Genomic DNA, 14,396 nt, shown 5'->3' with positions numbered 1-14,396 from the left:
CACAGGCTCCGGCAAAGCTTTGAACAATTGCCCACTTAACACTTAGTCCTCGCTCAACCAGCCTCTTAAGGAATCTCCTGGCGACACAATGGCAATCTTTCTGCACCTTCAACACCCTCTACACTACTGTGATGGCATCACATCATTGCTGACAGTTCAGAAACTGCCTCTGTCAAACTGACCTACGGCCATGTCTGTGGGGCATTCTCTCTTGGTCACAGACAGGTGTGGGGGAGCTCAGCTACGCTGGTCATGGAGAACCAGGCTGGCAGCAGCTTTTCCCCACGGTTCTTGCCTCTGCTCCTGCTGGAGTTCCTACCGGGACTTCCCACAATGTCAAGGATGCAGGACAGAAGTTGTATTTGGGTTCTAAATCCTAGCTCCCTGCTCTAGCCGTGTTATCCCTGATTCCCATTGCCCATCCTGAGCCCTGACATCTCCCCACAGCATCACTCCACCTGTGGGATACCTGAGTGCTTTGCTTTAGCATTTATTCAAATTGTCAAATAAATTTTACAATTCTGTTATCTATACAAGAAAATGAAGTGACTGATTTTTCACCTACAATAGCCTATTTCAGAAGAAATCTGAAAAGATAATTCACCGATTCTCACATTAATCCACTCTTATCTGTAATACAGTTACGAGTTCCTTAACAGCTGTGACAAACAGTAAGCGCGCAATTACTTGAACATTCTGTCACAGTTGATGAGACAAGCAGTATTATGCTAATTAGCAGTCAATTAAAAAGATAATCCTTAGTTCTTAACAGAATTTATCTTTTGAGTGGTCACTGTAACAAAGACGTCATGTTTTAGACTCTATGTGCAATATCCCAGACCCTGAAATCTCTTATGTTTTACAAAACTGTCAGGCCCAGCAACAGTGTATTTCCCAGCTTCCCTCCTCCTTTTCCAGCACGATTCTCTGGTCAATTGTTAATCATCAAATGTGGTGGTTTGACTGGAGGAATGGCCGCCATAGGCTCACGTATCTGAATAGTTGGTGGAACTGTTGGGGGAGGGTGTGGGCGTGGCCTTGTTGGAGGAGGTGTGTCACTGGGGGGGAGGATTCTGAGGTTTCAAAAGCCCAGACCACTCTCAGTCTTGTACAACAGAACATGAGCTCTCAGGCACTGCTCCAGGACCAAGCAAGAGAGAATAAGAATGGAGAGGACTAACAAAAAGAAGGCAGGGAGGATGCCGAGAGAGTGGAAGATGGGGTAAACAAGAACAAAGCATAATGACATTTGTGTATGAAAATGTCAAAATGAAACCTATTACTTCGTATGCTAACTTTAAACTTTAATTATAGAAAAGGGAAATCCAGGTACATTGTTTTCAGCCCAGAGCAAGTTGTGATTTTGAAGGCATCGATGAGAATGTCAGTATTTAATGAAATTGCTACAAGGCACAGAATCTATCTCCTTGCTTCCGTTGTAAAGAATCCGGTGTCCAGCAGCAAGCAGCGAGTGGTAACAAGAACAACTCTATTACAGTGAGCTAGCTGAAGGAAAGGTACAGGGCCATTAGCCATAAAGGGCTATCTTTCTTGGAGGCTGATCTAAGGTGGCCTATATGGGAGACGGATGACTTCAGATTGGAAATAAGTTCTCACAGACAGAGGTGTGTGGTCAAATGATAATCCTCTGACCCTGGTCCCTGAGAAAGAGATACGTCTCAGTTCTGCAAGCATCAGGAGCAAAGATCATCATTACCTTGGCCTGTCCTTGTCACTGATTGGGGTGTTAACATGTAGCCCCTGGCATACATATACTGATAGCCTAGAGGAGGGAGCAGCCTGCACGTCCTCCCACTGCTCATCCAACCACACAGTCATGAAAGAAAACACTGCAGCTGGTCAATGGGGAAGATTGGGGTCAGGACCTTTTCAGAGTAATTCAGCTGGTCCCTTATGTCTTCACTAAGCAAAAGCATAGCCACACAACTCTCTGAGCTCACAACTCTGAAAGAGCTAGCTCTGTGGGGTATCCTAACACTCATGTATTGTTTCACAAAGTTCAGGCATCCCACAATCTCCTTAAGGACATAGTTCACTTTCAACCCAATTAATCTCTCCTGAAACGGTCATATTCATAGGGTAAATGATAGAAAGTTCAAGTACTGCCTGTGGGCATCCCAAAGGAAGCCACAGATCTGAAGACATGGTTTCTTCTGAAGAATCCAAACAAAACAAAATTAAAATGTGAATATTTTAAATTATGACTTGTTTTGTCAAAACCTAAAAGAACTGTTATTATAGTTACTAGAAATAACCTAGCATTTGGTAATAGCAACTGATGAACTCCTCGGTACTCAATTAAGCTTAGTTAGACCTTAACTCTTTCATTTTGGGGATGTGTTAACAATGATTCGTTTTTTTTTTTTTTTTTTTTTTTTTTTTCATCTCTTGTGTTTCAGGAGTTCAGTAACCAAGTAATATCATTCAATAGTGAGCTCCTGAGTCCTAAAACAAAGGTTTCTGTCTTTTAATTTCTGAAGAAGCTCAGTCAAGTAATTAAGCCAACCCCATGAAAGCAGCTACGTCATCTTCTTCCTAAGAGCAAAAACAAGAAATCATCACAGGCTATCAAGTGGGAACCCCGATCTCCATCATCAACAAGAAATCATCACAGACTATCAGGTGGGAACCCCAATCTCCATCACAACAAGAAATCATCACAGGCTTACATGGGAACCCCAATCTCCATCAACAACAAGAAATCATCACAGACTATCAGATGGGAACCCCGATCTCCATCATCAACAAGAAATCATCACAGACTTACATGGGAATCCTGATCTCCATCATCAACAAGAAATCATCACAGGCTATCAGGTGGGAAACCCCATCTCCATCATAGCCTCTGTCACACCACATCATCAGTCTGGCTTGGAAAGTTCACAGCTTGACACTATCTCCCTGGCCAGTGATAGAATGGCAACTAAGCACAGCAACTCAAGTCGGCTTGGACCACTCCCAGTGCCTTTCCGTTCAATGGTGCAGTCCCAATGGGGGCCACTGTGCATCTATTTTCATGTTTCATCCAAACTCCTCAAAGCAATTTTGAAACCATTATAGTCTACTTTCTTTATGTGCAGCACTAGAGATAACGCCCAGGCCCTGAGACACATTGGTAAGGAAGCAATCTCCATCGGCTGCAGAGTGGCAGGAGCCTTCTCACAGCAGAGGCTTGTGAGGAATGATGCACGCACAGCTGCTCCTAAAGGCCTAGACTTGCTTTTCAGTTCAGCAAATCCCAAAAATGAAATCATTACAGACAGGAGGACACACAGACAGGGTTCAGTCTAGAAACCTATCACGGGCTCCTGGCACATGTCTAGCGGATTTCCTTGTCTTCTATTCAGACTAATCTGCCTTAAGCCTATCTTTTTACAGTTCTACTGCAGTCAAATGACAAGTGTCCTTACTTAAATCCTGGCTAGAGGAAACTAAAGACCTCTGTCCCAGTTTCTGTTGATATGACAAAATATCCTGATATAAAGCAATTCAGAGGGGGAAATACTTCAAACTTACAATTACAGGTTAAAGTCCATTACAGTCCATCATGGAAGGGAAGCCACAGAAGCAGGAAGCTGAGCAGGTAGTCACATCACACATACACACACACACACACACACACACACACACACACACACACACACACAGAGTCAAGAGCAGAAAGGACTAAGTGTGCATGTTTGCTTGTGCTCAGATCTGTGCTTTCTCTGCACTCAAAGGATTCAGGATCTTCTGTGCAGAACGGTTAAGTACCACACACACAGTGAGCTGGATCTTCTTGTATCAACTAACATTAGCATCCAAGACCACTCTCCAGAGACATACCCACAAGCTAACTTCATTTAGACAACCACAGGTGACTTGGGGTTGTGTCAAGTAGACAGTTAAAACTAACCCTTGTGGCCTTGAACTTTTTAGTTGTTTGTTTTTAGCTCCTAGGATAGGGTCTTGATATGTAAGGCAAGTGGCCTCAAACTCTCATGATCCCCTGCTTCCTTCACAGGGTTAGTCCTGTACCACCACATCAGACTAACTAACCCCAAATCGTTTTACATTTGAAAACTTTTAATGTTTGAAACTGACAATCTACGGCCACTTTCAATCCCAGAAAATGCATAAAAATTATACATGTTTTATCTCTACATCTCAGCCACATGTTAATTAAACTGGGAAAAATTCACAATGAAATTATTATTAACTATTCAAAACATATTTCACTTAAGAATTGTCTGAGATATAATTATTCAATAAACAAACAATTCTGTAAAATAGTACCTCATGGACCAAATCCTAATAGAGCATTTCATTGTTGGATTTTTTTTTTTTTCTGAATCTTTAAATTGCAGAACAAAAACAATGTTTGAGAAAGCACCAATTTAAGCTAGTGATCACTGAAGACTGTTTTAAGACAAGACTGGAAAGGGCGAGCACACCTGATTAAAGGAGGAGTCGCTGTCGGAGCAATTGCCCGTGCAGCTGCTGCCCCGCTTCTCCTGCAGTATCCTCTGCCGCTCCTGACTCCGCGTCTCATCATCCTCTTCAGACTTGTTGATCATCGACTCCACCACCACCATCATGATGCTCTTCAGGGAATGCATCATTTCCTTGTACCTTTAAATTGAATGGACACTCAGTAGAAGAACTCCACACTCAAGTACGGTTTGTTTTTACCTATGAAAAAGAAGATTCTTCAAGAGCACAATGCTGACAAGGAAAATCTAAGGTTCGGTTTCACAAAAAGGGCAAACCAGGCTGATGAAATGCAAATAAAGAATCCCAAAAGCATATTATTTCTTACAATTCTTCATCTGGAAATATGAAGTGATGTGATAAAAATCAACGTAATCCTAAGCCAAGCTATTATCAGCAACGCGATCAAATGTTCACAACACACTTCCAAAGCCCAGGCCACTTCTGTCGCTCACCTCATTTCTATCTCCTTCCTCCACCTTCCCATCTCTCTCTCTTCATATCTATGGGCACTCAGAGCCCCAACTGAGACATTCTACGTTTTCTCTGTATATAACTGGGAGTTAAGCGGTCAGCGTGAGCGTTCAAAGAAAAGCCACAGAACAGTTTTCAGGAGAGGCAGGACACATACCCCTGAAGTAAGACTTCAAACTGGAAATGTTCTAGATTCCCTCAGCTCTACAAGTTTAAATATATGCAAGAGAGAAAACTTACAATTCTTTTTTTTTTCTTTAGTTTTTTTGGAGACAGGGTTTGTCTGTGTAGCCCTGTCTGTCCCAGAAATAGCTGTAAAGACCAGGCTAGCCATTTCAAGAAATATAATTTCACTTTTACATTTTTATTTTATGTGTATGGGTGTTTTGTCTGCATATGTTTCTGTATAGCAAATTGGTATAATAACTCCAAGGATGGAAGGGGGTGGGTTCCCTGGAACAAACCTATGTTACTTAGTGAATTCAAGGCCAGCCTGAGGTGCACAGGATACCCTATGGGAGGGAGGGAGGAAGAGAGGGAGAGAGGGAGAGAGGGAGGAAGGGAGGGAGGGAGGGAGGAAGGAAGAGAGGGAGGAAGGGAGGGAGAGAGGGAGAGAGGGAGAGAGGGAGGAAGGGAGGGAGGGAGGGAAGAGTATTTGACACATGAAGAGAAAGGAAACAGAGTTACTGCTAAAGACATGGTCCACTCTCAGCATAAGTCTGCTTTCCTTTGCTCAATCGAAACGAGCCTGTGTACATTAATGAGGAAAAGGAGGGCATCATAAGCTTGGGGGTCACAAGCTTGCACCAATTTCTACCCAGCTCTGGTCCAGACCTCGTGCTAAAGAACACACAAATAACGAGATTGCTTGAGAAAGAGATGATATGACAAGACCAGAAAGCATTGCGTTTTCTCTTGGCCAGCATACATGCTTGCTCACTCACTCATTAGAACTAACTAGGGTTAAGAACTGCCTTAATCCCCTCTGAGACTCCATCTTCGATGACCTAATTTTCTTGTGTTTAGCCTCTCTTCGGGATCTATCGCCTCCTAATTCTGCCACACTGGAGACCAAGCGCCTAACACTATTTGAGAATACACAACATTTACAGTATTGTAATTCGTAACATAAAACTGATTATAGTGGCAAATGAAACACTTTAATTTCACTAACAAGCATCTATTAAGCATCTATAATGTACAAGGCACATTCAAGGCATTAAGATACAGAAAAAAACAGATAAAAATGTGTCTTTGTAGATCATCCATCCTATGGAGAAAACAATGAGATAAGCAAAAGAGAGATACAGATTATATCCTTTATTAGTGACAAAAGAGCCGAAAGGGAACTAAAGCTAAATACGGAAATAAGAGGAAAGGGGGAAAGGTTATGAAGAACAGAGAACAAAATGCCTTCAAGACAGTGACCGAGATGTTAAGTCATATCATCTAAAGAAAGGGCACTCTACAGAAATCCAACTTGCAGACATTCCTGAAAGATGTGCCTACTTGATACTTCAACAGAAAAGAGTATCGCTGATGCAAAACATAGCAGATAGATAAAATCCCAGCAGAGTAACATAAGAAACACAAAGAAGGACAAGATGCCTCTCACAAAAATCACTAAGGGTGCAGTGATGGCATCTGGTGAGAGAAACAGGGAGTCACAGACAGAAACTCAGAGGAATGATCATAAATACAGGTGTGGGGGGGTGTGGGTGTGGGTGTGGGTATGTTGGTGTGTGTGTGTGTGTGTGTGTGTGTGTGTGTGCGTGCCTGCCCATAGAAGAAAGTTAGCTCCTGATTGAGAATACAAACAGCTGGATAAAATAAAGAAGGAACTGCAGGATATGAAAGAGAAATTCAACAGAGATGGGAACACTGGGTAAAAATGACATAGGAAATGCTAGAAGTGGAAAACCCAGGAAATGAAATGAAAAGCTCTGTGGAAAGTCTCAAGAACAGGGTAGCACCAGGAGAGAGTATGTGAGCGTAAACACAAGGTTGAGGAACTGCAGCAAGCAAACAAGGAAAAGTATAAAACAATAGTAAGTCCAGGTGAGAACCCCAAGATACACACGGCACTCTGAAAAGATCAAACTTACCATATTTACATTATATATTTATACACTATATACAGACATCTATATGGAGAAGATTCTAGATCTATATGCACTGAATAGATTTTTTTTGAAGGCTTTCAAGAGAAAATTCCCCAGAATTAGGAAACAGATGCCAATCCAGGCAGACACAGGAGGCATTTAGGACCCTGAACTGGAGAGACCAGAAAAGAACCTCTCACCATCACATTGGAGTTCAAATACTAAATATACAGAACAAAGAAAGCTCACAGAAGGCAACAAGAGAAAAACACCAGACCAAGAACAGAGACAAGCCCCTCGACACAACAGCAGATTAGTCAACTAAAACTGTAAATCTGGAAGAGCTTGGGCATATGTACTTCAAGTTCTCAAAGACAACTGCCAATCCAGACTACTTTACCCACAAAGCTATCTGTCATAAAAATCTGGAACGTGTACTTGCTGCCTTCAGGAAAACCAGATCCGAGGGTGGAAACACAGGAAATGATGCATAAGCAATGGGCCCAGGAAACAAGCAGGTGTCACTGCTGTCTGACAAAGCAGACATCAAACCAAAACTGGTGAGGGTAAGCTTGTCACTTCGAGCCAGGCTCCAAAGCAATACAGAGAAACCCTGTCCCTAAAAGCCAAAAGAAAAAAAAAAAAAAAAAAAAAAAAAAGGCATGTAAGCATATCACTTCATGCTGATTAAAGGCACATCCATTAGAGGACACTATAATTTCATACAGCCATTCCCAGAACAGAGATGTAATGTACTCAGTTTCATAAATACTTTTAGATGCAAAGTCATAGATTGAGCCCAGCACAGTAATAACAGGTGACTTCAACAGCCCACTCACACCAACGGACACTTTCTCCATACAGCAACAACAAAACAGACAGAGACAAATTAGATGACATCACACATCAGTCAAATGGAGTTAACAGATACCTTCAGACACTCGATCCAAATGACACCGAACATACATTATTCTCAGCAGGCAACAGAATTTTTCCCAAAATAGATCCTGATAGGACACCAAGCAAGTCTCAACAAATACAAGAAAACTGAAACTGGTCCTCATAATGCAATAGGACTAACTAGCCAGCTGGGGTCCTCAGGGCCCTGGCTGGTGGAAGACATCTGTGGCGCTGGACAGATGGGCCTGACTAATTATGATGAGCAAAGATGTGGTGGAGAAAGAAAATTGGAATGGTTTCTGTGCTGCGGAAAGACACAGAAAGGAAGAAATGAAGAGGCGAGGAATGGGCAGATGGTGGAGCCCTGCTTGTCACCTGGAACCATGGTGATGTCCTGGCCAGGCTACTGCCTAGGACCATCTTGGTCCCTGATCCTACAGAGTCGGTGTTGATGTCCATGGTTCCTGTTGCCATCAAGTGCCATGCTGATTCCAGTTGTCTGGGCCACCTCCTGGGGCGTGTATGGGTTTAAGGGCCACACTGCCAATGGGGGCAGCCTTCACTGCCATCTAGGGCCATGGTGACAACCAGACCCAGGCTGCTGCTGAGTGCTATGTCTGGGTCCACGGCCCTTCTGCAGTCGAGGTCTATGTTGATGTCCATGGCCCATATTGTCACCAAAGGCCACATGAAGCCTTAGGTCTGGGCTGCAACCTGTGGCCTTGTTAGTGTCCAAAGTCCATGATGCTTCCAGAGCCATCCTGATTTGGTTGGCTGGGGCTACCACCCAGAGCTAGGATGTCAACCAAGCCAAGCTGTTTCCTGAGGCCATGTCTGGGTCTGTGGCCAAGCAGCAGCTGGGGTCTTCAATAATGTCTGTGGCCCATGTCACTTCAGGAGGCCTTAGGAAACATTCAAAATGAAATCAGAAGGCAATAATGAGCTGGTCCCATCCTTTGATGCTGGAAAAGCTGGCCTTGCATCTCTGGACCCTACAGCAAGAGAACTGGTTCCTGCACTCAGGCAAGGGTGAATGGACCCTGAGGACATGGACGTAAGGGATGCTGACTCTGCCCCCTCCCATGAGGTGGGTGGCCCCAGTGGACCAGACTGACCAGGTCAGCTACCACCTAGGCCCACAGCCTGGCCGTGGGTTGGCTCATCCTAACATTTACCCCGTCTAGGACCTGGTGGAGCCCAGGAAGATACATGCAGGATCGTGAGGACAAGGTGGCAATAGGGTATCCCAGAGGAGTTCCGGTGAGAACTCAGTGAGGATGGTGTGATGATGGTGTGCCAGAAACCAGAGGCCTTGAACCAGACCAGTGACTCATTGCGATAACTGTTTGCCAGTAAAGCTGACAGGACAAAAAGTTATACTACAGGACACACAGATGCCCCCAAAGCCACCAGGACGAATGAAGAGTTGGTGGAGAGGTGTCGCATCTACCTCGGCCAGCAAGGAAACACGACCACGACTCTTCTTCAAGCAGTTTATTCAGGAACCTTGTACATCAGCTTCCACCTCTGCTTCTCCTCCCCGAGCCCCAGCAAGCCCTTAAATATGCGCTCACTGCCCAATCAGCTCATGCCACCTGGCTGTCCTGGATAGGCCACAGAAGGAGGAAGCACACCAGATCCATCAAGCACTTCCAAATAAGACTTGTTTACAGCTAAGCTCGGACTACCTGGCATCCAGCCAGGCACCATCTTGGGGCTGTGGTTTCCCACAGAGAGGTGGGAAACATGGAGGAAAGTAGAGGTTTTTTGCTGTTTTTATTTTGTTTTGGGTTTTACTGGTTTTGTTGTTTTTGTTTGTTTGCTTGTTTGTTTTGTTTGAGGGTGTGTTTCAGGGGTGAGGGGAGGATATGGGAGGGAACCAGAAGGTGAGCAGAATTGAGGTACATGACGTAAAACTCCCAAAGAATCAATAAAGATTTTTTTTTTTTTAATGGAATATGTCAGGTAGTGGTGGTGTATGCCTTTAATCCCAGCATTTAGGAGGCAGAGGCAGGTAGATCTCTGTGAGTTCCAGGCCAGCCTGGTCTACAGAGCGAGTTCCAGGACAGATTCCAAAGCTACAGAGAAATCCTGTCTTGAAAAACCAAAAAAAAAAAAAAAAAAAAAAAAAAAAAAAACCAGGAATATGACCACAAATCAACAGCAATAAAAAGCCTAGAACATACACAAACTCATGGCAATTAAACAACACACCACATAATGATGAATGGTAATTAAAGAAATCAAGAAGGAAGTAGAACTTCCTAGAATCAAATGAAAAATGAATATACAGCACAACAAAGTTTATTTGATACCATTAAGACAGAAGTATATAGTTCTAAATACAGAAATTAATAAATCAGAGAGGACTCAAATAACTTAATTATGTACTTCACAAAACCAAAACCAAAACAAACAAACAACAACAACAACAAAACAAACAAGCGAAACATACCCAAAATAAATCATTAAGAGGATGGGAGAGAGGTTCTCCCCAACCCCTAACCCTGGCTAAATAGCTACTGACAGCTCATGGCTTCTAGACAAACGTTTTCTTTAAAGCTGTGACCACAGATAGGTCCACCATGCTCCAGTAAATGACCCCACACCCATACATGGGCAACACTAATTGTACTCAAAAGGGGTCACAAAACAAAAAAGAAGAAGAAGAAGTTGGAAGGCTGAGAAGATGAGGGGGTGGATCTAGGAGGAATTACGCAAAGAAGTGGGGCAACTATGATCAAAATACATTATTTGCATATATGAAATTCTCAAGCAGTTAATGAAAACATATTTTCAAAAGACAAGGGCAGAAATTAATAGTTAATGAAGAGTTGGTTCTTTGAAAAGATGTACAAGACTAACAAACCCTTAACAAAACCAAAGAAACAGAAGACACAAATTATTAGGTCTTACCTTGGAAACATCATCTACTAAGATCAGAAAATCTAAAAAGATGAGCTAAACAACTGAAAGAGCTCTACAACAAGCGGTGGGGTTGAAATGATATTTTAAAATGTCCCAACTAATGAAAAGTCCAGGCCCAGCTGGACGGTGTCACTGATGACTCTCATAAAAACTTTGAAGAAGAACACCACTAAAACTATTCCACAATACAAAAAACTACTGAACTTGTTTGTTTGTTTTTTTATAAAGCTTACACACTGGAGAAAATAGTACATCTTCAAATGGGGCTGGAAAACAATTTCTCCATTTAGAAGAAAGGAAATCCTTATTTATCTCTCTGCACAAAAGTCAACTACAAATAGATCAAGGAAGACCAGATTCTCTGGAACTGCTAGAGGGGAGTACACCTCAAGGAATAAGCAGAAGCAAAGGTTTCCTGAGTAGGACTTGAATCACTCAGAAAATAAGGCCAGTATCTACAAATGAGAATGTAATGTACAGAAAACTGCCAATTACATGAAGAGATGGCCTACACAATGGGAGAAAATCCTTGTCAGTTTTACAGCCTACGGAGGATTAGTATCTAGCATATACAAAGAATTCAAAACACTAAACATAAAAACAGCCAGTCCAAAGAAATAAATGAGCCATGAACACACAGAGTTCTCAAAAGAAAAACAAAAGCACCAATGTTTAATAATCACTTTTAAAGTGTTCAACGTTGCTAGCTTTCAGGGAAATGTAAAGTAACGCTACTTTGAAATTCCATCTCACCCCTTTCAGAATGGCTATCATCAAGAAAGCAAATGACAACAAATGCTGGTAAGGATGTGGGTGAAGAGGAACCTTTATCCACTTTATCCACCATTAGCAGGGATGTAAACCATTGCACCCACTATGGAAATAAGTGTAGAAAATCTTCAAAAAGCTAAAAATAGAACTGCCACATGCTCTATCCATGCAACTTCAGGGGACATAGCTAAAAGACTCTATATCGTATCAGAGGTATCTGCACACTCATATTCACTGCTGCTATATTCACTGCTGCTAGGAAACGGAATCAGCCTAGATGTCTACCGATTGATGGATGGTTAATGAATGTACCTGTGTACAATGGAATTTTATTCATCCAAAAAGGAAAATAGGATTTTCAGGAAAGTGGAACTGGGAAATACTACATTAAGTGACGTATCACAGACCAGAAAGAAAAACATCACATGTTCTCTTAAATGTGGATCCTACGTTTTCATTTTTAGATCTGAGATGTGATTTTAGAGTGTCTGCAGAGGTCAGCGAGCTAGAAGGAGCCAAAAAGGGGAAGTTAGAAGGCTTACAGCATGAAGAGATATATGTATCATGAACAGCAAACATAACCATTATATCATACTCACTCCTTAGATTCCTGAGTTCTCTTGGTAACATCTTGCACAACAGTGTCATAACCAGATTCCTCACCCTGGTTCTGATCAGATGTGCATTTTTCCATTTCTTCCTCAATCATAGACCCCAACGTGTTACATATGTGCTGTCTAAGGTATTTCACAAATTCATAGCTGAAACAAATATAGAAATAAAACATAGTCAATACCAGTCTCACTTATTAATCAGATCCAAGGAATTTAGCACACAAAGGCCTGCAATATTCAAAGACTTCTTGCCTTGTCATTAAGGAAATAAATAACAAATGCTGGTAAGAGATCTCCAGCTCCTAAATCTATCATGTATTGGGAGAGTTAAGGCAGGGGAGCAGGGATTCTGTATGTAGCTCAGGCTGGCCTCAAACTCAAATTTCCTTCCACATAAGCCTCCTCCATGCTGAGATTACAGATGCATACCACCAGGCCAGCTAGTTCAACACCTGACCAATAGTTCTATAGATTGACCAATCTTCCTACGTAAGTAAAAACCTGACCAACTGACCTTGGTACACTCCAGTCACATTACTGAATGGAAGTGAGAATCCTAATGTAGAAACAGTTTACTGCATAGTATTTCCCTATACTTCTATATTTTTCTTGCAAAATGAGTCATATATACATACATATATTGGATACATACACATATAGTTATTTTAAAAATAAATTGAAAAAGGCCTGAAGGTATCCTAACACCCATTTTCAGAAAAACTGAACTTCAAGTTATCCAAAAGTCAATAAAAGCGCCATAAAGTGTCTATCATATATGAGACCCTAGGTTCCATCCCCAGGACCAGAATCAATAAGCAGATAAGCAGACAATAGCGACATCACAAGAAAAATGTCTGTGAGACCAAATGAAATGAAAGCGCTGGATTTTTTTAAAAGTTACAACCTATCATACGCTGGGAGCCTGGAAGGACACAGACTGTAACTGAGACACTTAACTCAGTATGTGAACGAACTCTGAAGAAACGCACGAATCTCTAAAGATCTGTAAGTGGGAGGAACGTTTATATTTTAAAGGTCATTCTGGCAGCACCTGACAACTTCCTTTCTCTGTTTCTCCTCCATGGTGGGCACAGGGCATCTGCACGGGCGTCCTGCCCAGGCACAGGCACCCAGACCCGCTTCAGTATGGGAGCCCCTGGCAGTGTTGGGTGGCTTAACTGCAGTAGAGAGTGGACAACACACCAGCACATGGGGATCTCGGCGGCCACTACTTCCAGATAAAGTGAAGGGAATCCCTCTAAGTGGTTAAAATTGTTCTTTAAACAACACGAATGGCTTACTACTGATGTAAGGGGGAGGGATGGGCGGAAGAGGCTCTGGAAAACCCAGCTTTTAAAAGATAAAGAAAAATAAATTCGGTACTTGGGACAAATAATAGAGAAACCGAGCCACTAATTAGCTATTTTAACAAAAGTCAAATGAATCTCTGTATCCGAATCATTTTCCCCTTTCCTGGACCAGTGATTTTGTTTTGCTTAAAAACTTAAGCTCGACTTTACTTGTGGAAATTTTCGTCGGTTTCCTCCAGCCTCAAGAGGATCTCCTCTGCGCACTCCAAGGACGGAGCGCCGGTGATTTTCTCCTTCACGCTCTGGAACAGCTGCCGGAGCATCGCCTGCAGCATCACCTCATCGTCGCTGGAGAAACCGGCCATCCTGTGCAGCAAGCAGCCCTTGGGCACCCGCGGCGGGGGTCGCCACCAGCACAGGCCACTGCGCACGCGCGGCCGGTCCACCCGCGGCCGGCGCGCAGCGTCGTTCCCTAGGCAACCACCTCTAGCGCCCGGGGGCGGGGCCGCGGCCGGGTGCAGGAAAACGAGGCCCTGGGCTTGGAGACCGGGAGCCAGCTGAAGTCGGCGTTTGATGCCTGACGTTCGGCGGTAGCGGCAGAGCCCGGGCAGCCCCCGACCTGAACACACGCGTCAGGCTGGGGCGAGCCTGACGGGAACGCCCCGGCTGCGCTTGACGTCAGCTCGGCGACGCGGCGGTGGGAGGGGTGAATCCAGGAGGAGAGCCGTCCCGCCCTGAAGCTCCTTCTGCAAGAGAGTGGCGAGAGGCACTCAATAGAGGCAGAACAGGGGAGGCCAGAAGGAAAG

The 14,396-nt window shown here is 43.3% G+C and overlaps 1 protein-coding gene across 1 annotated transcript in view; it reads right to left on the bottom strand.

Annotated features, from left to right (window-relative positions):
- Nucleotides 1-13,999, bottom strand: part of Tbc1d32 (TBC1 domain family member 32) — a 165,993-nt gene extending 151,994 nt beyond the window's left edge. Inside the window, exons 1-3 of the mRNA XM_051175508.1 lie at nt 13,801-13,999; nt 12,266-12,427; nt 4,455-4,632 (exon numbers count right to left, since the gene is read on the bottom strand). Coding sequence (XP_051031465.1) covers nt 4,455-4,632; nt 12,266-12,427; nt 13,801-13,955 — 495 coding nt within the window. The 5' untranslated portion in view covers nt 13,956-13,999. The remainder of the gene's footprint in view (nt 1-4,454; nt 4,633-12,265; nt 12,428-13,800) is intronic.
- Between the last annotated feature and the right edge of the window lie 397 nt (nt 14,000-14,396).

The sequence above is a fragment of the Phodopus roborovskii genome, unplaced genomic scaffold (assembly GCF_943737965.1).
Source record: "Phodopus roborovskii unplaced genomic scaffold, PHOROB, whole genome shotgun sequence".
Lineage (NCBI taxonomy): Eukaryota > Metazoa > Chordata > Mammalia > Rodentia > Cricetidae > Phodopus > Phodopus roborovskii.
This window is presented reverse-complemented; position numbering and strand designations above follow the sequence as displayed.